Genomic DNA, 22,245 nt, shown 5'->3' with positions numbered 1-22,245 from the left:
TCTGCGGGGGCCTGGGGCGGCGTGCCGCTCCACCGCCTGCTCAGGGGAGCGCGGACTGGCGCGAGGACAGGGCTAAAGACCCGGAATGAGTTTCCGCGCAGTTCCGCTGGGCCGTGCCGGGCGGTGCCGGGCCGTGCCGAGCCAGAACTGGCGAGAGTGGGGGCCTGAGTTGCGGTGCCGGGGACAGGCGCTCGGGGCAGCCCGCGCCTTGCCGAGGTCCCTGCCCCGTCCCGGCCGGGCGGGCTTGTCTGTCAGTCACTGGGGCGGAGGCAGCGGCGGTAGCTGGGCTGTAGCGGGGCGGTGAGAACAGCGCGGGCCAGGCCGAACGGAAGGGACCTGCCACAGCCCCTCAACTCCACGGACTCTTCGCCCCAGACTCGCGGAGCTGCATCTCCGCGCCTCGTCGGACGCCTCCGTAACCACGAAGGGCTCTCTCCCCCGTGACCCTCCAGCCCCATGACCTCTTCATAGCACCCGAGAGCTCACCCAGGCGGGGGTGTTGTGGGTACAGGCCATCGACCTTGTGACCCCTCAAGAGCCAGGGACTTGGTTTCCCCCGCAGGCCTCCCTCCCCAGTGACTCCCTCCACACAGATTCTGGGGACAGAGCTGTTACCTACCACTAGGATCCCTGCCTGAGAGCTCCTCATTGACGGCTCCCTCCTCGGAGTCCCTTTCATTGGGTCTCCTAAGAGCACCCCTTTTGGCCTCTGGCAAGCCTCCCACCCCCAAACGAGGTGGGGAGGCCTCGGCAGCCATGCCCGCCCTGGGCTCCCCCTCACCCCACCACTCCCTGGGCACCCAAGCCGGGGTCTAGCAGGGGGCCAGCAGCCAAGGGGCTGGGGCAGGAGACAGATCAGGGCCCACCTCCCTGCCAGGGAGGGAGCAAAGATGGAGCGGCGGGAGGAGCAGCCGGGGGCTGCAGGGGCTGGAGCAGCACCAGCCTTGGACTTCACTGTGGAGAACGTGGAGAAGGTATGAGGGCTCTGGGGTGGGCACTCCAGTGACAGAGCAGAAGTTCTGGGGACTGTCACTAATGGCAGAGCTCAGGCCTGGGCTGGGTGCCCGCTGGTATGGTGCCCCCAGAGCACCTGGCATTTGCTGTCTATCTGGGCAGGCAGTATTGCAGTGCCCTAATGGGCTATTTTTGTCTTTCCTTACAGGCAGGTCCCCTGTGGACAGATACTCTAGGGTCTTGGGATGGTCCCTTCAGGGTGCTGTGACTTAGCCTCCCATCCAGACTGGCTATTTTCCAGCTCCATGGGAACTGCATGAGCAGTGCAGTAGGAAACTGGGAACCCAGGAGACCTGCAGCTCAGTCTCCTGGAATTATCCTGATGCCAAACCATCCTGGACCTGATTTTGTTGAGCCAAGGGCTCAGAAAATGATCTGGAACTAAAACAATCTGGGTTGTTTCGACTCTTTGAAGAAGGGTCCTTCCTTTATTGGATGGAAGCCAGACCAGTCCTGAGCAGGCAGGCCTGGGGCTGTCTCCCTTTGTTTTGTGCTGAGTCCAAGGGTCCTGGCCCAGCTGGGAGCCTTACAGGGCTCCTCCCTACTCACCTGCCCACATAGCTCCCTGCCATGGCCCTCCCAGGCTCCCCCACTGCCCAGCCCATCTTTCTGAACTGCCTCTTTAGTTCTTTTTTGTATCTGCTCCCTACAACCTGAAATGCAGGAATGCATACACCCTGGGATGAATGGGGAGATAGGGCTCCCTTACTTGAAAGCAGGGAATGATTGCAGATGCTCACTTGTTATCCTTAACCCTGTTTGCCATAACAAATAATGAGGATGCATCTCTTCTGTCTGCTTTGGCATCCCTGAGGGGCCAAACAAGGGCCAATGGCCATAACTGGCTGTCAGGGGTACGAATAGAGCTAAGCCTACTTGGATGGAGCCTGATTAAGGGTCAGGGTCCTGGCCACACTCTCCCACCCCTTGGAGCAGGGCAGTGTTGGCATGGTGGCGCACTGTTCCATGTGCTATTGGGAGATAAATCTCACTGTTTTCTTACTTGATAAAGTCCCATTGGAATTGAGACCCTGGGGATTCTGCTAGTGGAGAGCACTAGGCGAGGTGTTTGCCAGGGCTGCAGCTATGGCCAAGGCTTCTCTGGATCAGTTGGTTGGACATGTGCCCTCTGAGGAGTGTTCTCACCCTCCCCTCCAGTATATCTGTGCCCCAGGGCTGCCTGGAAAAAGTCTTAGTCCTGCTCTGATTTCACACTGGCTTTGGTGCCAGCATCTGGAGTGACCTAGGGATGATCCTGGGGGAGCTGAAAGGAGCTGTTGGAGTTGATGGGAGCAGCTGTGCCTGGGAGGGTCAAGTCCCCTCAAGCTGTTCCATGCCCTTCTCAGACTTAGCTTCATCCCTGCGAAGCTGTTCCTTCCACCTGGGCTTTGCCCTCAAGTGCCTCCCCTTTGGGGAGATCAGCTTCCTCTTTTTTCGCTTTCCTGTGGAGATTCCCTCTCTGAACCCATAATGTTTTGCTATAAGGAGAAGAGGATATGGTAGAGCATGAACAAGGTTCAGGCTCTCAAGATATCAGCAGGACCCCAGGCCCAGGAAACACTGCAGAGCCCTGAGCTCTCCCTGCTCAGCCCCCCAGTCAGGGAGAGGGAGCACCCTTGCAGGACCAAGTCACACCTCTGTTCTGGGCTCTGGCAGGATCCAGAGTGGCCAGCACCTGTTCAGTCCTGTGCTGTCCTGCAGGCGCTGCACCAGCTCTACTATGACCCCAACATTGAGAACAAGAACCTGGCTCAGAAGTGGCTGATGCAGGCCCAGGTCTCCCCACAGGCCTGGCACTTCAGCTGGCAGCTACTGCAACCTGACAAGGTACCAGAGATCCAGTACTTTGGAGCCAGTGCTCTTCACATCAAGATCTCTCGCTACTGGAGTGACATCCCCACTGACCAGTATGAAAGCCTAAAGGCACAGCTCTTCACCCAGATCACCCGCTTTGCCAGTGGCTCCAAGATTGTACTGACTCGGCTGTGCGTGGCACTGGCCTCACTGGCTCTCAGCATGATGCCTGACGCTTGGCCATGTGCTGTGGCAGATATGGTACGACTCTTCCAGGCTGAGGACTCACCAGTGGATGGCCAGGGTCGCTGCCTAGCCCTGCTAGAGCTACTGACAGTGCTGCCTGAGGAGTTCCAGACCAGCCGCCTACCCCAGTACCGCAAAGGCCTGGTGCGGACCAGCCTGGCGGTGGAATGTGGGGCTGTCTTCCCGCTGCTGGAGCAACTACTACAGCAGCCCAGCTCACCCAGCTGTGTGCGTCAGAAGGTGCTCAAGTGTTTCTCCAGCTGGGTGCAGCTGGAGGTGCCACTGCAGGACTGTGAGGCGCTCATTCAGGCTGCCTTCGCTGCTCTGCAGGACTCGGAGCTCTTCGACAGCAGTGTGGAGGCCATTGTGAATGCCATCTCACAGCCTGATGCCCAGAGGTGAGCTAGTCCCCACCCGCGCAGAAGACAGCCTCTTTGGCCAGCCACACATCCATCCATCCATCCATCTGTTCAATGAACATTAATTGAATGTGTACTGATACCTGGTCCTATGCTGGAGATACAGCAAGGAAGCAAAGAAGACATGGTCCCTGTCCTCATGGTTCAGACAGGGAGGCAGACATTAAACAACTAATTATCAGTTATTCAATTAAAATATTTGACTCTCTTTTCCTTCTCTCAACTAGTCACCAAGTCCTGGCTGTTCTCCTCCTGACCACATTGCAAATCTATTTTTTTTTCCATTTCCATTGCTACCACCTTAGTCCAAGCTGTCATCGTCTCTCTCCCCAGATGACTGTAGAGCTTGTCCTCACTCTTATACCATTCATTGTCCCAGCAGCCAGAGTGATCTTTTGAAAATGGGGATCTAATCTTTCTGATCAGAAGCCTTCAGTGGCGTCTCAGTGCTCTTAGGTTAAAGCTCGGAATCCTTAATGTGACTCATAAAGGTGCTGCACAGTGTGGCATCACCGGCCTCATCTCATGCTACTCTCCTTGCTCTCTACACTCTCACACAGTTTCTTTAATTCCTTGAATGTCCCATGTTCCTTTCAGCCTCTGGCTCATCACATGTACTTGACACCTTGCCTCAGCTTAAGCATAGGGAAGTCCTCAATGGATTCTTAAGGCTAAGTTTGATCTTCTCTCTTATGTTACCTCAGAGCTCCCAGTATTTTTCCTTCTTAGCCCATAACATGATTTCTCTCACCTCTGTGAGGACAGGGACTCTGTCATTTTACTTTGTCACATTGTGCTTGGCACATGGTAGCATCTGATGTTTTTTGAATGGAGGAAAGTAGGAGTTGCCTGAGTTAGGAGGGGTGGGGATGGAAGGGATTGGGGGAGGAGGGTGGAGTGTTCTAGGCTTTAGGAACCACAGCAGCTGCAAAGACTTGTGGGCAGCATCATGATATATTCAAGGGCCCTAAAGAAGTGAGTGTAGTGAAGTGTTTGTTTTGCAAATGTTCATTGAGCATGTCCTGTTTTGGGCCTTGTGCTGAGCTCTGGGAGCACAGAGACAAATCCTTTAGCTTCAGTCTCTCCGGAGCTCACAGTCTAGTGGACACATGAATGGCAAGTACAATCAACATGATGAATCCTCTGATGGAGAATGCAGGGGCCTTCAAGAACCCAGAGGAGGCTTTCACTGAGTCTGAGGGCTATGAAAGGATTCCCAGAGGAAGTGACAACCCAGCTGTGTAAGAGTTAGCCAGATGGAAGTGATGGATAGGGAGGACATTCCAGACAGATGGAAGAGCCCAAGCAAGGGAAGAGTGAAAGCCCAGAGGGCCTGGTGATCTGTAAATCATTAGGTGTGATTAGACAGCAGGATTTAAGGGCCAGAGTTATAGGAGACCTGGGCCCAGATCATGCAGGACCTTGGCCAAGTTTAAGATTTTGATCTTCATCCTGAAGATGATATAAAGATATTAAAGGATTTTAAGCAGAGAAAATGGCCTACTGAGACTTTTGGTATGAGCTGGATTAGAAAAAGTGAGTTTGGAGGCCCTGACACTGACATTTCAGAGATGGGGCTTTGGGACCCTTGGCAGAATTGGAAGGGAAAACCATTGAAAGAGATTTCATGGACAGTGGCTAACGACTCAAGCCTTGGCATTAGTCACATCTAAATTTGAATCCCAGAATGTTCACTTATTAGATCTGAAATCTTGGATAAACCATTCCTAAGCCTCAGTTTCCTCATCAATAAAATGGGGATGATCATATCAACCCCACAGAGTTGTAAAGGTTTAAATAGGATAATGTGCATAAGTCCTGCCCCTGGTGTTCGGTAAAGAGTATTTTGACTCCTTGAGTAATGGGAGTTCTTTTGTGGTCTCTGCTGGGGTTGGGATGGTCAGCAGCATGCATTTGTACGTTTGGGTTATTCATACGTTACATGTTTTAAAATGGGAACTGTGTGTGTATGTTCTTCGTTTATACTTTATGTGATGGTAATGGTAACTGTTAATGGTTAATGGTAACTGTTTGTTTATTTATTTATTTATTTATTTATTTATTTTGAGACAGAGTCTCACTATGTTGCCCAGGCTGGTGTACAGTGGCACAATCTCGGCTCACTGCAGCCTCCGCCTCCCAGGTTCAAGCGATTCTCTTGCCTCAGCCTCCAGAGTAGCTGGGATTACAGGCGTGCATCACCACACCTGGCTAATTTTTGCATTTTTAGTAGAAACGGGTTTTTGCCATGTTGGCCAGGCTGGTCTTGAACTCCTGACCTCAGGTAATACACCTGCCTCGGCCTCCCAAAGTACTGGGATTACAGGCATGAGCCACCATGCCTGGCCAACTGTTTATTTTTTAAAAGAGAAACATAGTTACTATTAAATGGATTAAGGCCGTTTACTTTTAGAATTGGTCATAAGAAGTAGAACCAGGGCCGGGCGCGGTGGCTCAAGCCTGTAATCCCAGCACTTTGGGAGGCCGAGACGGGCGGATCACGAGGTCAGGAGATCGAGACCATCCTGGCTAACACGGTGAAACCCTGTCTCTACTACAAAATACAAAAAAAAAAAACTAGCCGGGCGAGGTGGCAGGCGCCTGTAGTCCCAGCTACTCGGGAGGCTGAGGCAGGAGAATGGCGTGAACCCGGGAGGCGGAGCTTGCAGTGAGCTGAGATCCGGCCACTGCACTCCAGCCTGGGCGACAGAGCGAGACTCCGTCTCAAAAAAAAAAAAAAAAAAAAAAAAAAAAGAAGTAGAACCGGAATCATGCGATAGAAAGTGGGCCTAATTGTTCAGTGGCTAAATTTGAAAAGGAGTTGGTTTCATATATATGTGTGTGTGTGTGTGTATGTATGTGTATATATATGTATATGCACACACACACGCACACATACACACATAGATAATGTGCTTAACGACTGCCTTTTAAAACTTTTAAACATTGGGGTTGATTTTAAAAAATAAAAGATTGTTTCGGTATGAGGATTAAATAAGAGAACGTGAAGCTTTTAGCATGGTTCCTATGTACTCCGTAAACAGCAGTTGCCAGTATTTGGTTTCATTATTGTGTTGGCAGTTATTATGATACCTATCCCCCGGCTTCCCAGGCTTTCCAGCTTAAGGTGGATACCTAGTCCCAGATCAAGGCCTCTCTTGGCAGCCTGAAGCTCAAGTGCTGGGTGGGCTCCGACAGTTGGTGACTAAGGGAAACAGATCAGGGCAAGTGTGTGGGTGATGTGAGGTGTCCTTGGATACACCCAAGTTTACCCGCCCAGCCAGTCTCAAGGGCTTTGGCAGGTAATTGATGCCCCTTCTCCTCTGAACGAATGAGCGAGCAAGGAGCCAGTGAGGTAACCCACAGCCTCCTTGGCGCCCATTGGCTGCAGCCCCTTGGTTGCTTAGCAACTCTCCCCATTTTCTCAGCTCTGCTCCTGAAGTGAAGCTCTAATTGCAGGTCTGGGCTGAGCTCCGTGTGAGCAGCAGCGGAGGAGTCCCAGCAGCCCTGCCTCAGCTACTTGAACTGACCGATTGGAGCCAGGCCTCTTGAACCCAGCCTCAGCTGTGGTCGTAAAGACATCCTCCCTGTCTCCTTCCCCCAAACCTAGAAACCTCTGGGACCTCAGACTTGTTCTTCTGTCCACTCACAGGTCGCAGACACAGGTGCTCAGGTGGTAGGAAATCTATGCAGGAACTTCTTCCCATGGGTGAGCTGCATCCAACCCAGAATCCGAGCCTGGTCCTTGCTCTACCCAGTCTAGTTTCCCAGCTTTGGCTTGTGAAAGTCACCTTCAGTGGCTTTGACTCCTGGGTCATCCAGGCACGCCTTCCCCAGGTGTCCTGACATTGGCCCTCCCCTTAGCTAAGCTTGCACTCAAGTCACCCTTTTCTTGCTCCTCCACAGCTGCTGCTGCTTCCTGGCTCTCTCCTTTGAAATGTATTTTTTTTCCAGAAATATGTTTTTAATGCTGGAAAAGCTTTTCCTTGGGAGTTAGGGAGGGAGGGAAAGTGAATTAGGCAGGCTGTTGGGGGCTCCCATCAGTTAGCACTGGAGATATGGGCTGAGATGCACATAGATCCTTTGGGGAAATCCTGGTTGGGCCCTGAAAGAAAAGCAGACCTGTAGCAGTTTAAGGGGAAGTTTCAACCTGGATTCTGCTTCTAAGTTGTATGACCTTGAGTGATATGATACTCTGAGCCCTTTGAGGCTGTATTATCCTTGATTTGTTCTATTATGAGGCTCAGATGAGACACATTAAGAACCTTCACTGAGTATCTGCCGTCTGCATAAACTTTGGCAGGTGGAGGAAGGAGCCTTAGAATACAGTGGAGATGCTAGGGGGGTAGAGCGCTACCTCCTGCACCCATCTCAGTTGCTGAGGAGCTTGTGGGCCATAGCCTTGGCCCTGCCTCTTGTCTTTGTGCCAGAGTCTGGCCTGAAAATGCCCATTGTCTGGTGGTGCAGCCCGTGTCAGGGTCAGGAGACTGAAGCTATCCCAGCCGTCTCCAGGCAGCACCCCCTGGGGCTGTCTCTGGGCTGGGGATATCCTGGCATGGATGACTTTTCCTACCAGAATGGGGATGTGGAGAAGGAGGCCGATGTCCCTGGGCTGGTTGCCTCTTTTTGTCATTCTCATCCTCCCACCAAGGATATGAGGCTACTGCCTAGCAACCTGCTTGGGGCAAGTCCAGATAGAACTCCTTCTGGGATCCTCAGTCCCCCACTCCCTAAAATAGATTGCTATGGTGACATTATGATTGACAACAGAGGGGTCCCAAGCACCTGATCCCTACTGTTAGAGCGTGGCTTCCTCTGCTTAGTCTCATCTCCACAGACCAAGGTGCTAAAGAGGGATCCAGTGGGCTGAGCCAGGCTTCTCTCAGTCCCCTTCGTATACTGGGCTATCTATCCTTCTCCTTTAGAGATCGTTGTGTTTCAGGGCTCTGATCTGGACCCTCTTATTTTTTTTTCTCATTCAACACATTCTCCCTGGGCAATTTTCATCTACTCCCGTAGCTTCAATTACCAGCTGTTAGCTGATGACTCTCAAATCTATGGCTTTTGCTCTAACCTCTATGCTGGGTTTCAGGGTTTTATATCCAACTCTTTCTAGATGCTTCTACCTGCATAACCTATCAGGTGTCTGTGAATCAACTTATCTAAGACTGAGCTTATCACCTTCCACCTCCCATTAAAGGTGTTGCTATTCCCCATTCCTCACCCCACAGGTCTCAGTAAATAGCTCCACCATCTATTTAGTTGTTTAGCCAGTGACCTGAGAGTTGCCTTTATTCTTCGCCTTCCTCATATCCAGTCAGTCGTCAAATCCTGTCTGTTTGGCCTCTTAGCTCTGAGTTCATTATCTACTTCTCTCCCTCCGTGCTGCCACCAGACTCCTCAAGAGTTGGGATTTGGTGGTAGAGAGTAGAGTGGATGGCAGGGGTTGATGCTCTCATGAGCTGTTGCTGCCTTCCAAAATCTTTTTTTTTTTTAATCAGGGCTTCTGAGCCTGTGTTTACTCTTCTGTCTCCCACTCTTGTTCAATCACCCCTGCCAGACTGTATCAGTTTCCTAGGGCTACCATAACAAAGTACCACAAACTAGGTGGCTTTAAAACCAAACAAATTCATTGTCTCACAATTGTGGAGGCTAGAAGTCTGAAATCAAGGTGTTGGCAAGGCTGAGCTCCTTCTGAAACCTGTAGGAGACTCCGTCCTTGCCTCTTGCTAGCTCTGTGGTTTGCTGGCAGTCTTCAGTGTTCTCTGGCTTCCAGCTGCATCACTCCACTCTCTACTTTAGTCCTCATGTGGCATTCTCCCTGTATGTCTCTGTCTTCACATGGATGTCTTCTTATAAGAACACCAGTCATATTGGAGTTCAGGTCCATCCTACTCCAGTATAACCTCATCTGCAATTATCTTATTTCCAAATAAGGCCACATTTTGAGGTACTGGGGATTAGGATTTATCAAAAAACGTATCTTTTTTGTGGGGACATAATTTGACCCATGCGAGTCTGCCCTCTGGCGCCCCAAACTTCATGTTATCACCACATGCAAACTATATTCACTTCATCTCAACCTCCCCAGAAGTTGTAACCTAGCTGGACGTGGTGGCTCACACCTGTAATCCCAGCTACTCCAGAGGCTGAGCAGGAGACCGAGTCTCTTGAGCTCAGGAGTTCGAGACCAGCCTGGGTAACATAGCAAAACCCCATCTCAAAAAACAAAATCTTCACCCATTCTGGAATCAGCTCGCAGTCCACCTGGAGAACACAATTCAACCCGTAATACCAGCCTTCTCATACTTCCCTCTCAGAGTTCTGGGGGCTCTGACCTAAGGTTCTTCCCAACATAGGGAACATCAAATCTGCCATGTAGACCCTGACCCTTGTTTTGCTTAGGATTTAATAAGGGGAGGGGAGCTTTGAAGGAAGACAAGGAGATTATGCCTTTCTCTTAAAGCCAGTGTGGGGGTGAGCAGAGAGCTCTGATGGATTTTCTTACCTCATGCCTCTAGGTACGTGAACACGCTCCTGAAGCTCATCCCGCTGGTGCTGGGTCTGCAGGAACAACTGCGGCAGGCAGTGCAGAACGGGGACATGGAGACCTCCCATGGCATCTGTCGCATCGCTGTGGCCCTGGGCGAGAACCACTCCCGGTAAGGGGTGGAGCAGCTGGGGGTGGGATAGTAGGGCCCTCTAAGAGGTGGGGTTATGGAAGTCCCTGGAGAGGTAGAATGACCTGACTGTGTCTCCTCCTCCCCAGGGCCTTGCTGGACCAAGTAGAGCACTGGCAGAGTTTCCTGGCACTTGTCAACATGATTATGTTCTGCACAGGCATCCCTGGCCACTATCCTGTCAATGAGACCACCAGCTCCCTAACCCTCACCTTCTGGTACACGCTGCAGGTGTGTCTGTGTGACCTCCAGTAGGACTGGGCTGTGGTGGAAGAAGGTGGATCATGGGCTTCTATGGCTGCTGGTGAGGTGGCTAATTGTCTTCCCTGGCTCTCTCAGGATGATATTCTATCCTTTGAGGCAGAGAAGCAGGCTGTATACCAGCAGGTGTACCGGCCAGTCTACTTCCAGCTGGTGGATGTGCTTCTGCACAAGGCCCAGTTCCCTTCTGATGAGGAATATGGATTCTGGTCCTCAGACGAGAAGGAGCAGTTCCGAATTTACAGGTGATGGTAGCAGGCCAGCTCCTCTAAAATGGAGTCCAGAAATAATGAAGGCAATGAGGGAAGGGGCCCAAGGCCAGGCTTTCTGAATTTTGGGGCTCCTTTCTCTGTTTTCTAGGCATTGTTGCAGAGTTGTGGGGGTACTGGGGTAGGCTCCTGGGCTTGGGGGCAGGATCCAGGGTCAGGATCCAGGCAGTATAAAAGGCCTTCATCTGCTTCTCAGGGTGGACATCTCAGACACGCTCATGTATGTCTATGAGATGTTGGGGGCCGAGCTGCTCAGCAACCTCTATGACAAGCTGGGTCGTTTGCTCACCAGCTCAGAGGAGCCCTACTCCTGGCAGGTACCTCCCAAGCCTGATTCCCTCAGCCCTCCCAGACCTGTCACACCCTCCTCCTCATCCAAGCCAGTGGCACCCTCTTTCCCCAGCACACAGAGGCCCTCCTCTACGGCTTCCAATCCATCGCAGAGACCATTGACGTCAACTATTCTGATGTGGTGCCTGGGCTCATTGGCCTCATCCCACGGATCAGCATCAGCAACGTGCAGCTGGCAGACACTGTCATGTTCACCATTGGTGAGACCTGGCACACACCCATGACCATATTCCCAGAGCCACAGCACCCCACCCCGGCCACAGCCAGCATGCTGGATTCTATCCAGAATGGGAGAGCCATGTGCCTACACACAATCAGTGTTGTAACAAACTGACTGTCCTGGCAGGTCTAGGGGGTCCATCTGATGGCACACTGAGCTGAATTCAGTGAGGCTAGTTTACTGTCAGTGAAACAGCAGTACTGGGCTTCTGTTGAGTAACCTCTCCCTGCTTCTCAGCTGTAAGGCTCATGTTTGAGCATGCACATGCATATGTCCTCTGAATGGAGCAGTGCTCTGTGCTAGGGCTGCAACTTGACCCTGCCAGGAACTCTGCTTGCCTCAGAGACATGGTACAAAGCCAGTCTGGCCTGCCTCAAAGATCCTTCTGTCTCCCTCCTTCCTCCAGGAGCTCTGTCTGAATGGCTGGCTGACCACCCCGTCATGATCAACAGTGTTCTGCCCCTGGTACTGCATGCCCTAGGCAATCCTGAGCTCTCTGTCTCTTCTGTGTCTACCCTCAAGAAGATCTGCCGAGAGTGCAAGTATGACCTGCCTCCCTATGCTGCCAACATTGTGGCCGTGTCCCAGGTATGCAGGGGCCCTGGATGGTACTGAGCTTCAGAGCACACTCTGCACTGTGCTGATACTACATTCCTTCTTTCTCCCCCGCAGGATGTGCTGATGAAACAGATCCACAAGGTGCGGCTCAGAAGTTTCTAGGGGTCTCCTTGGGGGTCTTGTGGGAATCTCTTATCCCTGAAATCCTGTTTTTTGGCCTTCCCCTTCCTCTTACCCCTTATTCTCTGTGTTTTTCTTCTCCCAAGAGGCCCGTTTTCCTTCTTACCCCACAACTAGATGTGGCCAGGACTGACCATCCATGTTCTGCCCCACAGACAAGCCAGTGCATGTGGCTGATGCAGGCGCTGGGCTTCCTGCTGTCAGCTCTTCAAGTGGAGGAGATTCTTAAGAACCTGCACTCGCTTATCTCACCCTATATCCAGCAACTGGAGAAGCTGGCAGAGGAGATAGTGAGTGAGCTCTGGGGGCCGGGAGCAGTACTGGTACGCTGTGGCTGATGAGGGGTGAAGGTGGAGCTGGCCCTTAGAGCTGGGGCTCAGTGATCTGGGGACCAAACTGGGGCTAGGAGATCTGGAGCTTGGTTTGCTTCTCCCTGCAGCCCAATCCCTCCAACAAGCTGGCCATTGTTCACATCTTGGGGCTTCTCTCCAACCTCTTCACCACATTGGACATCAGTCATCATGAGGATGATCACGAAGGCCCTGAGCTTCGGAAGCTGCCAGTGCCACAGGGACCCAACCCCGTGGGTGACATTGTCTTTGCCATCCCCCCACCCCCACCTGTGGGAATGTCATTGTCACTCTTCAATTCTGTGGGTAATGTTGTCATTGTTCTCCCTGCCCCGTGGGGGTGATATATTTGGTCCTCTGACTCCATGAATGACCTATAATTGCCTCACTCTGTAGGTAGCAATGTCATTATCTCACTCAACTCTGTGTGTGATGTTGTCCTTGTCCCCAGCCCAATTAGGGTGATGTCATTGAGATTCCTCAGCCTCATGAGGGACATTGACGTTATATCCTTCAACCCTTAAGTGATGTTATTATGGGCCCCTGTTCAACCTCCAGCTCTGTAGGGCCTTCTACTTCAACATTTACTGTCCCCTGTGAGCACTAAGGATGCTCATTACATCCTCCACATGTAGTAGTTCTGGCCTTCAAGTTGCTCCCAGTGCAGAGGAAATTCAAGTTGCTCAGATTGTCACAAAGCAGTGTGATAAGTCTTGTGATAAGCTTGGGCACAGGTTTTGGGGTGACCACTTAGAAGCTGCTTGATCTGGGGCAAGCCTCAGCTTCCCATTAAAAACTGAGAACATTGAAATGTCTGGCTTACTCAATTCATAGAACTGTGCTGGATAGCAGATGTGGTCTTAAGTGAAGGTAGTTTGCATATTGTAAAGTTCTTTACAAAGACTGCTTTGGTTGCTATTCCCAGAACTCCCTCCAGGATTTCTCCAGGAGAAAAGGAAGCCATGGGCATCGTGGCCTCTTTGCTTAACTCCCCAACCCAGTTTCAGTTAGCCTCTTGGCTTTAGACCACACCTGGGCCACTGTCATCCCACAGAGCTGCTTCTTTACATGGTAGTCATCATCCTGCCTTTCCTCACCTCCCAGGACCTCAGTCTGCTCTCTACTCCTCCGTAAGCTGGCAGAGCAGCTTAAGCCTGCATCTGTGCATTCCTTGGGGCTCCCTACCTCAAGCCTATTTGGAGGAGATAACATCTGCTCTTCTTCAGAGGCTAGTCCATAGCCTTGGTTTTACAGAGCAGTGATAGGGGGTGATTTTTTTTTTTAAGTCTACAAAGTTTTTGTAACCTTATGAAGCACTTGTGATATCTCTGCTTTGCAGTTTGAGGCTTCCTTTGAGATGATCCCTAGAATTCAGGATATCCTCCTTTTTCATTCATGAGAGAGTTCAGCAAACCACTTCTTCCCCTAGGTGACCCATGCACTGGGTCTTCAGTGTGCATTCTGGGGTAATAGGTTTGAACTGCTCCCCTCCTCCCTGCTACCAAGTCCTTCTCAAGTGGGTCACAGTGATCAATAGCAGAAGCACTTCACTTCTTCCTGTGTCTTCAGGTGGTGGTGGTGCTGCAGCAGGTCTTCCAGCTTATCCAGAAGGTGCTGAGCAAATGGTTGAATGATGCCCAGGTTGTGGAGGTGAGCCCTGACCCTTGTCCTCTGCTCCCACAGTGACTGCTCAGAGGTGTAGCAGGGTAAGATGTTACTGCCACACGTCAGCTTACAATGGTTTGGAGAAACAAGGGAGGTGAATCCTGCCCCATAGAGATAAGGAATCTTTTGGGAAGACATTTAGAACTCCCCAATATGAGAAGTGCTTAACGCAAGAACTGTAATATTAGGGTCGAGTGACACTCAGGCATCTGTTTTAGCACCAGAGACCTGCCTTTGGTCCCTTTTCAATTCAGGTTTTTGTTGCTGTTGCTGCTCCCTGAGAGGAAATGGTAGAGATGTAAGTAGCAGGAGTTAAGTTCTACAGTTACATCCTTTGCCCCTCAGTGAAGGGCCTTTGCCCCTGCCTTTCAGGGTAAGGGTCAGACTTGCTTACGTTCTTTTGTTTGCAGGGCCAGGCAAGGCTTATAGGTAAGGGCCCGATTTTAGGCCCCCTCTGTGCAGGGCTTCAGCGCTGTTCCAGCCAGTCATGACCTGCTGACCAGGGCCCCTTTGTTTTCTTCCCAAGGCGGTGTGCGCTATCTTTGAGAAGTCTGTTAAGACGCTGCTGGATGACTTTGCCCCCATGGTGCCACAGCTGTGTGAGATGCTGGGTCGGATGTACAGCACCATCCCCCAGGCCTCTGCTCTTGACCTCACTCGACAGGTGGGCCTTCTGGTTGGGGCAGAGCTCCTGACCCTGGGTGGGGGTGGGTCAGATGGCTGCTGTGGCTGGGGTCCCCACTTGCATTCCAGGGATATTGCTCTATCCTGGTGAGACTGGGTCTCAGCTGACCAGCATTCCCTGCTTTCTTGTAGCTGGTCCACATCTTTGCTCATGAGCCTGCCCACTTTCCCCCAATTGAGGCCCTCTTCCTGCTCGTCACCTCCGTCACACTCACTCTCTTCCAGCAAGGTAGGTCCTGACCAGGGTCTCTGCTGCTGCTGCCACTGCCACTGCCTCTGCTTCCCCAAATGGGGAGCCAAAGCTGCCCACTCTGTTCTTCTCTGTCCCCTGAGTCACACGTGGGACTTGATGGGAAACCTGTGAGATCAAGCACAGCACCTTACAAATAGTTGAAACCTTAGGTTGAAGTGGATAAGAGGGTGAATGATGTCTTCTGCTGGCCTGCTGGGCTCAGGGCCAGTCTGGATATGGAAGAAGGAGGTGGGGGTGGGAGGTGGGCAGAGGCTCTGAGGGACTTGGGGCACTGGGCTGGCTCCTTTACTTTGGGATATAACGAAAAGTGGAAAGAGCACGGGCTTTTGAAGTCAACTAGACCTAGATTCTAAGTTCATCACCACCAACTAGTTGTGTGTCCTTGGGCAAGTCACTTACCTTTGCTGGGCCTTCATTTCCATATCTGTGAAACGGAGATACCATATACTTGAAATGAGTGTTTACAGGTGTTAAAGTCACATCTTCTGGGCCCCTGGCTCGGGGGCTTTTGCACAGTGAAGTACTCAGAGACCGCTTGTTCCTTTCCCCGCATCAAGGCTTAGTCCTTTCTAGGCCTGAAGTCGAGTACCTTTGGCTGTGGTCCTAGCCCTCCATTCACTGTGGCCCTTTGCCTGAGAGAGTTGGGAGCAGGGGCTTCATTCAGGCTTCTCGTGTTGTCTAATCCAGGCTTCCAATTTGGAGAAACAAAAACAAACAAAAAAAAACAACACTGCTCAGCTAGCCTCATGAGCCTTGCCTGGATTCGTGGTCACGGGTTTGAGGCTCCCCAGGGGTCTCGGTTGGCGCCCAGAGTACTTGCAGCTCATATCCTCAGTGCTTGGTCTCATGATCCTGGCCTCTGTTTCTGTGGGCCATGGAGTAGGTCCAAACTGGGGAGAAAACTGAACCAGAAACCTGGTGTGGTCATCCTCAACTCCACCTCTCCCACTCCCTGTACCCAATCTGGGACAAGCCCCATTGATCCTGGCTCCTGATTCTCTCTCGGTCGGTCCACTTCTACCCACCTCTGTGGCCACTGCCTCAGTTTAGGGTCTCACCTGGATTATCAGCAACCTTCTAGTGGGTTTTCTTGACATCTCCCCTTCTCTCCAATCTGTTCTGCACACTGCAGCTATAATCTTCATGAAAACACAAATCTGAGCATTTGTCTTCCCAGGCTTAAAACCCTTTCATTGTTCCCATTGCCCTCAGCTTATTGTTCCATTCCCACCCACGTGACAAGGCTCTGTCATGCCTCTCCTGTCCTCTCCTGCTGATGTCCTCATGACTCCAACATTCCAGCCACACTGCCTCTTCCTTACTGTGTCCCATTTGATCCCTGTGCCTTGCTCCTCTGACTGGAATGTCCTATGCCCTTTACTGGGTGAACTCTCACTCCTTCATGCCTTACAAAAGAGGAGGACTGCATCACTTCTCAAAGTAATTTTTCTGAGGCAGAATTGGGTGCTTCTAACTGTACTGAAACTGCATCCCGTACACACTGCTGAAACAGCACCGATCACACACAATAATCAGCTTTCATGTCTATCTCTCTTACTAGACTAAGCCCCTCAAGGGTAGGGTTGAGTTTCTTCTCTCTGCATCCCCAGTGCCCAGAATGAGGCCAGAATACAGCAGGCCACAGACGCTGTTAAGTAAAGGAGAGGGAAGGCTCCCTGCCCTTGGAACCTTCTCACTGTCTGGCCCACCTCTAACAGGGTGGCTGCTGAATATCAAACCTGCAGGGTGCACATTGGGCCTCACTTTCTAGGACTTAAATAACTCAGAGTTCAGATACCAAAGGAACAGGCTTTATTTACTGGTGACTCTTCATAGCCTAGAGAAGGAAGCAGGGCAGAGATTATCTGCTTTACAGATGGGGAAACTGAGCATTTGTGGCTTGCGCAAGATCACACAGCTACTTAGTGGTGTCTTAGGCAGATGGTTTTGCACCACATCCTCCTCAGAGTGGAGAAGCCTGGGTAGGAGCTCCAGGTGCATGCCATATTCTTGCCTCAGGAATCATCAGAACTGGAGGCAGAAGTGTCCAACATCATATTTGTTGGGCTTGTTGGTTGTCTCACTGGACAGGATGGCTCCCATACCTGTTACGCCATCCCAATCTTAGCCATTCCTTCCTCGGGCTCTGCCTTCCCACTGGACCATGGGATGACACGTTGACTGCTTTCCCTATTTCTTGGCATGTCCAGATGATGGGAACTAGTCCTCAGCCCTGAGCTTGGCTCTCTGCTGAGTCTGTGTCCATGTGGAGGAGCTTTGCTGGGGTGGGGCTCTTGTTTTCGGCCTTATGATGCTGTTTCCTCCTCTGGTTCCCTGCCAGTGACTTGCCAGGCCATCTCCAGAGCATGCTGGGCACTGCCATACCTAAGCAAGAGTCCTCTGGTTTAAGTGGACCAAATAGATTATTTTCCTTTGCCAGATCAAGAGCCCTAAGGCCATTGAAGTGAGGTGGCACTTACTCAGGCTCTGATGCCCTGGCCTTTCTAGGGCCCTCAGATAAACCACAAAAAAGAGATACCAAGGACTGACCCCCCCCACCCCCACCTGCCATCCCGGCTCTCCTCTTCAATAACTGGCTGCTGGGAGGTATGTGCTAGGAGCGGTGTAGGGCTACCCCAACCTGCCAGAGGCCACAGTAAGTGTGGTGGCCATTTCTTCAGCTATGTGGAGTCCAGAATTGCTCAAGTACCAAGGGAACACGAGGGGATGGCCCGAGGAGGAGTGGGGAGTAGGCGGAAGGCCCCTTGGAGGGAGCTGGGGCAGGCCCGTCCTTCACTTTGCCGTCTCTTTCTGTTGGGCTTCTCCCAGTTCATGGTTTTTGTATGTTTTGTTTCTTTATCTTGCTTCCTGCTGCTCATGTGCCCCCACGCTGTCTCCCTGCAGGCTCTCAGTCCCACATAACTATATGAGGTTGAGTTGCTGTTTGTATAATTTTTTCTTAAGTTCCATCTTTATTATATTTTAGGGCCCAGGGATCATCCTGATATTGTTGATTCATTTATGCAACTCCTGGCACAGGTGTGTTTTAGTTTTATTCATTCACGTTCTGTTCTCTCTCTTTCTCTTTCTCTTATGTTGAAATTCAATTTAAGCCTATTTTTAGCTTTCTGTTGACAAATTTTTTTTTCTGTTCAGTTGAATAGAGTTTCTTCATCTGTTTCCGTGGAAGTTGACAACCCAACATCCTCCTTTAGTGCCCCTATGCCTCAACTAGCTCAGTCTTCTACAAAGACCAGGGAGAGGCTGATCCCGAAGGGAGGGAGCTGGGCTGGCCTCGGGTGGGGAATGGGAAAGGGAGGGGGTGGTGACTGCGCCCATCAGCTTCTTGTTGCCCAAGAAGTTCACAGGTAGGGCTGGAGTTGAAGGGCCTGGGGTTCACTGTCCCCGTGCTCCTGCCGGGAACTGCCTGCCTCAGTGTCCCCAGCCTGCTCCTGAGAGGTAGGCTGGGAGCAGCTCCAAAGCGAGGGGCTGAAGAGGAATGTGCACGGTGGAGCCCAGAGTTGGGCTGTTGGAGAGGTTGAGCTGCTGCTGAGAGGTGGAGTGCAGGCTCCACGTTAGGATGTGTTTGCGTTTTGTATGTGTTTCAGTGTGTGAGACCTTATTTTGTATGTTTTGAGTTTGGTTTGGGAAGGGAACAGAAATCACCTGTAAGTAGTATGTGTATTGTGTTGGGTGCTGGGGTGAATGTGTGCCTTGATGTATGCTATATGTTGATGTGTTGTGTGTTTTGTGTTGTTTGTTGATGTGTTAGGCCTTGATGGATTTAGAGCGTGGACATGGGTTGGAGGTGTGTGTGTGCTGGGTTGTGGGAGTGTGTATTATGGAGGATAGGAGTGTATGTTGAGTCATTGGTATGTCTGTATCAGAGTATGGTTTGGAGATGCATGTTGGGCTGTGGGGGCATGGAGTTAGTGATGGGGGCTTCTGTGTGTTAGGGGTTCCTAGCATGCAGATCCCCTAACCTGTGAGTTGGGGTAAATGGAGTGTTTCTTTGCTTAATCATTCCACAGATACTTATTGAGTGTGTGATACATGCTCTACTTTGCTAGGTACTGAGGATATAATGGTGAGCAAAAGCAGGCACAGTTCTTGCTCTCCTGGAACTTACAAGTCTAGTTTCTGGGGGAGGGGGAGGTTGGGAGGAGGGAAGAACAGGGAGTGTTCTGGGCCTGGATGGATATGTGTATGGGTGTTTTCAAGGGTGTATCTTTGATGGGGAGGGTGTCTGAATGTGTGTTTGTGGATGGGTATGTTGGGAGAGTGCACAGGGGGACTGTGGCAAGGCTGAGGGTGTAGGTGTGTGGACATGGTTTGGGGATGTGCAGGTGTGATGTGTGACTGTGTAATGAGGGTGTGTTCCAGATGGGGAGAGCGTGTGTATGTTAAGGGTGTGACAGAGGTATGTAAGGAGGGCATTTCAAGTGATGGTGCATGTGGGGGTGTTTGCACATGAGTAAACATGGGGTAGAGGGGATGTGAGGGGCTGGAGGGTAGAGGTCTACGTGGTATGCACTGGGGGCATTGCTGGGGAGCAGCAGTGTTTGAGGATGGCTGGAGCTGTGCAGAGCATCTCCTGTGACCTGAGGATGTGCCAGTCATGTCCTGGTACCACTCGGGGCAGGCCATCTGTCCCCTTCACTTCATCTCTTCCCCCTCACCCACAGCAGCACTGACTCCTTGGTGGGTGTATGGCCGAAGAGGGCCTGGACACAGGGTACCCTGGGTGAAAGATGGGGCCAAGGCTCCAAGGCTCCTGCTGTACTTTTCCTCTTCTTGAGCAGGAGCTAGAGGGTGCCTCAGGAATACAGGAGGGACATGGGAGGAGGGCTGTTGGGCTAAGGGCTCCCTGTCTGGCTGCCATCTCTTCTTCCTGCTGCCCTATTCACAAACCTGGGGTGCTTAACTCCCTCTGTGAATCAACATGAAGTCACTGCTGGCAACCTAGAGCCTGCGAGACATCTGGCCCTGATGGAGGGAAGAGGGAAAGGTGTCTGGAACCCAAACTTTCTGCATTATCCCCACCCCCAACCTCTCTCACATACACCCGTGCATTCATGTACACATACATGTACATAGCATCCCTTGAGCTGTCCTCACCTGACCTACTGAACTCTGAGGTGGTCCGGGTCCCCCAGAGATGGCTGAGTAGCTGGTTTTGGCAGCCTTTACCTGTGAGGTGTGAAGTTGGGGGCTAGGGTGGCAGGTGAGTGGGGGGATGGTCCTTGGAGCTGGCTGGGGCTGGGCTTACCAGCTCCACCTCCTGCAGGCTCTGAAGCGGAAGCCAGATTTGTTCCTGTGTGAACGATTGGATGTCAAAGCTGTGTTCCAGTGTGGTAAGTGGGGCGAGATGGACGGGTGGGCCTGGGGCTCCCCTAGGAGGATCCTTAAACTGATCTGCCTCTGCCTGTCCCACAGCTGTGCTGGCCCTCAAGTTCCCTGAGGCACCTACTGTCAAGGCCTCCTGTGGCTTCTTTGTGAGTCCCATGCTGAACCCTGACCCACTGCCACCCCAATGCCCTGCTCTGCCCAGGACTCCAGACAGTAGGGCTGGGGTGTACAGGTCTTGTCCTCAGGGAGAGCTGGGAAGGAGCTGGGCTGATGGGCCTCTCCATCCTCTGCAGACAGAGCTGCTGCCTCGGTGTGGGGAAGTAGAGTCTGTGGGAAAGGTGGTACAGGAAGACGGTCGTATGCTGCTCATAGCAGTGCTGGAGGTGAGATGGAGCAAAGGGGGGTTTGATGGGAGTGAGGGCCCCGCACTGCTGAGGCAGCTGGCCTTCTGGGAGGCTTGAGCCTTTGGTTCCCTAAGCTCTCAGATTCTGTTTCTTTTTCAATTAAATGGCTGAAAGTTGTTAGGATTGCTGTGGGGATCAACTGGCTCTCAAAAAGCAGCGCTCACCGTGATGTGGTTTGGCTTAGGAACTGTCCAGAGGGCCTGGGGCAGTTAGGCATTCTTGCTGCAGAAGGGGCAACACCCTGGTGTGCTGAGAACCCCTCTCCCTCAGGCCATTGGGGGCCAGGCCTCCCGCAGCCTCATGGACTGCTTTGCCGACATCCTGTTCGCCCTGAACAAGCACTGCTTCAGCCTCCTGAGCATGTGGATCAAGGAGGCCCTGCAGCCACCTGGTTTTCCCTCTGCCCGCCTCAGCCCTGAACAGAAGGATACCTTCAGCCAGCAGATCCTTCGGTGAGCAGAGCTGGGGTGGGCCTGGGCTCAGGCAGAGAGGGGGCAGTGGTGGTGGCTGGTGCTAACCTGCTCTCCCTTTTCTCCTTCAGCGAGCGAGTGAACAAGAGGCGGGTGAAGGAGATGGTGAAGGAGTTCACACTGCTGTGCCGGGGTCTCCATGGCACAGATTACACAGCTGACTACTGAGGGGTGCCCCCATCCCACCCACCCCTTCTCTTCACCCTTCCCTATCCCCAAAGAGTAAACCTGGACCCTCATGCTGTCTCTGCCTCCTTTCTGCTGCCACCACCACCTAACTGAAAGCCTGGGTCCAGAAGGCCTGGGGGAAGGATGGGAGGATGCTTGGACCAGGCCTGAGGGAATAGTAGGAACACCCTCTAGCTCCCAGGTTGGAAGAGATATTGCTGTAGCCAAGACACCTAGGCTGGAGCCCTTCAGAATACTGCCATTGCCCTTGGGGTGGGGTGGTTGCACTAGTGTCATCAACCCCGCCATCCCCATTAAATTAGTCCCAACATGCATGTATGCATACATTTATTTAATCAACAGCGCTGATTACTAGGCCCCTAGCTCTGTCCTGCATTGTTCTGCCCTGAACAAAGGTTGATCTAGTCCATAGCTACCATGCCAACCTGGGAGAATGGTAAGGAAGTGAGGGAAGGCTTCATGGAGAAAGCTTTTGACAGGAATAGCAGGCTTCCTAGGTACAGGACTTGAGGCTTTGGGCTGCAAGTGGGGTAGGGCTGGGTCCATTTGGTAGTGAAGAAATGGAGTGGGGTTTTGACTTCCAGGAGGGGTGTCTGGTGTGGAGTTAAATACAGCATCGAACTTGCATATGGTTGAGGAGGGCTATAGAAAGGGACTGCGTGTGTGTGGAGAGGGGGGGTGGGGGGGTGACAGGGAGGTGAGGGAGAGAAGATCTCAGCCGCAGAGGAGAAAAGAGGAAAGTAGGACCTAGTGTCCATATGTTCACTGCTCCCCGCTTACACAGGACCTCCAGCACAGGATGGTCAGGGATCAGTCAGCACCAGGGACAGCTCCTGACCTGCTCTTGCTTTTTTCCCTTAGCAGTGTGGCCTCCCTTTCTGTCTCCTCA

General features: G+C 52.0%; 1 protein-coding gene and 2 long non-coding RNA genes across 12 annotated transcripts; 1 reads left to right on the top strand and 2 right to left on the bottom strand.

Moving 5' to 3' along the window:
• The first annotated feature begins 253 nt into the window (after nt 1–253).
• Nucleotides 254–21,406, top strand: IPO13 (importin 13). Of its 10 annotated transcripts, none has more exons than XR_013403162.1 (20): nt 254–974; nt 2,716–3,452; nt 9,995–10,135; nt 10,243–10,384; nt 10,493–10,659; nt 10,880–11,000; nt 11,087–11,234; nt 11,661–11,842; nt 11,927–11,953; nt 12,148–12,282; nt 12,432–12,575; nt 13,912–13,992; nt 14,534–14,708; nt 14,796–14,920; nt 17,931–17,983; nt 20,232–20,298; nt 20,381–20,439; nt 20,587–20,676; nt 20,968–21,149; nt 21,239–21,406. XR_013403162.1 is itself a non-coding variant. In XM_015137666.3 (20 exons), exons 1-20 carry the CDS (start codon nt 891–893, stop codon nt 21,333–21,335), a joined length of 2,892 nt encoding a protein of 963 aa, XP_014993152.1. In that variant the 5' UTR covers nt 254–890; the 3' UTR covers nt 21,336–21,406. The 10 variants fall into 10 exon arrangements, 5 of the variants coding, with proteins under 5 accessions (XP_014993152.1, XP_077816457.1, XP_077816484.1 ...); XM_015137666.3 differs by having other exon boundaries at nt 14,534–14,671; nt 14,824–14,920; XM_077960331.1 differs by having other exon boundaries at nt 2,671–3,452; nt 14,534–14,671; nt 14,824–14,920.
• On the bottom strand, nt 6,485–10,115 carry LOC144334006 (uncharacterized). Its single transcript, XR_013403240.1, has 2 exons — nt 9,197–10,115; nt 6,485–7,578 (listed from the first exon to the last, which is right to left on the bottom strand). It is a non-coding gene; the product is annotated as an uncharacterized LOC144334006 (long non-coding RNA).
• Nucleotides 13,608–16,104, bottom strand: LOC144334001 (uncharacterized). The gene is made up of 3 exons (XR_013403235.1): nt 16,003–16,104; nt 15,344–15,846; nt 13,608–15,049 (listed from the first exon to the last, which is right to left on the bottom strand). It is a non-coding gene; the product is annotated as an uncharacterized LOC144334001 (long non-coding RNA).
• Nucleotides 21,407–22,245: the final 839 nt, after the last annotated feature.

Source organism: Macaca mulatta, chromosome 1 (genome assembly GCF_049350105.2).
Source record: "Macaca mulatta isolate MMU2019108-1 chromosome 1, T2T-MMU8v2.0, whole genome shotgun sequence".
NCBI lineage: Eukaryota > Metazoa > Chordata > Mammalia > Primates > Cercopithecidae > Macaca > Macaca mulatta.
The sequence above is the reverse complement of the archived record's forward strand: the minus strand, read 5'-3'. Positions and strand labels throughout refer to the sequence as shown.

Coding starts and splice junctions, on each gene's coding strand:
- IPO13 (XM_077960331.1), top strand. CDS start 891: ATGGAGCGGCGGGAGGAGCAGCCGGGGGCTGCAGGGGCTGGAGCAGCA. Junction 11,843..11,926: donor ACATTGTGGCCGTGTCCCAG/GTATGCAGGGGC, acceptor TCTCCCCCGCAG/GATGTGCTGATGAAACAGAT. Junction 20,440..20,586: donor AGGCCTCCTGTGGCTTCTTT/GTGAGTCCCATG, acceptor CATCCTCTGCAG/ACAGAGCTGCTGCCTCGGTG.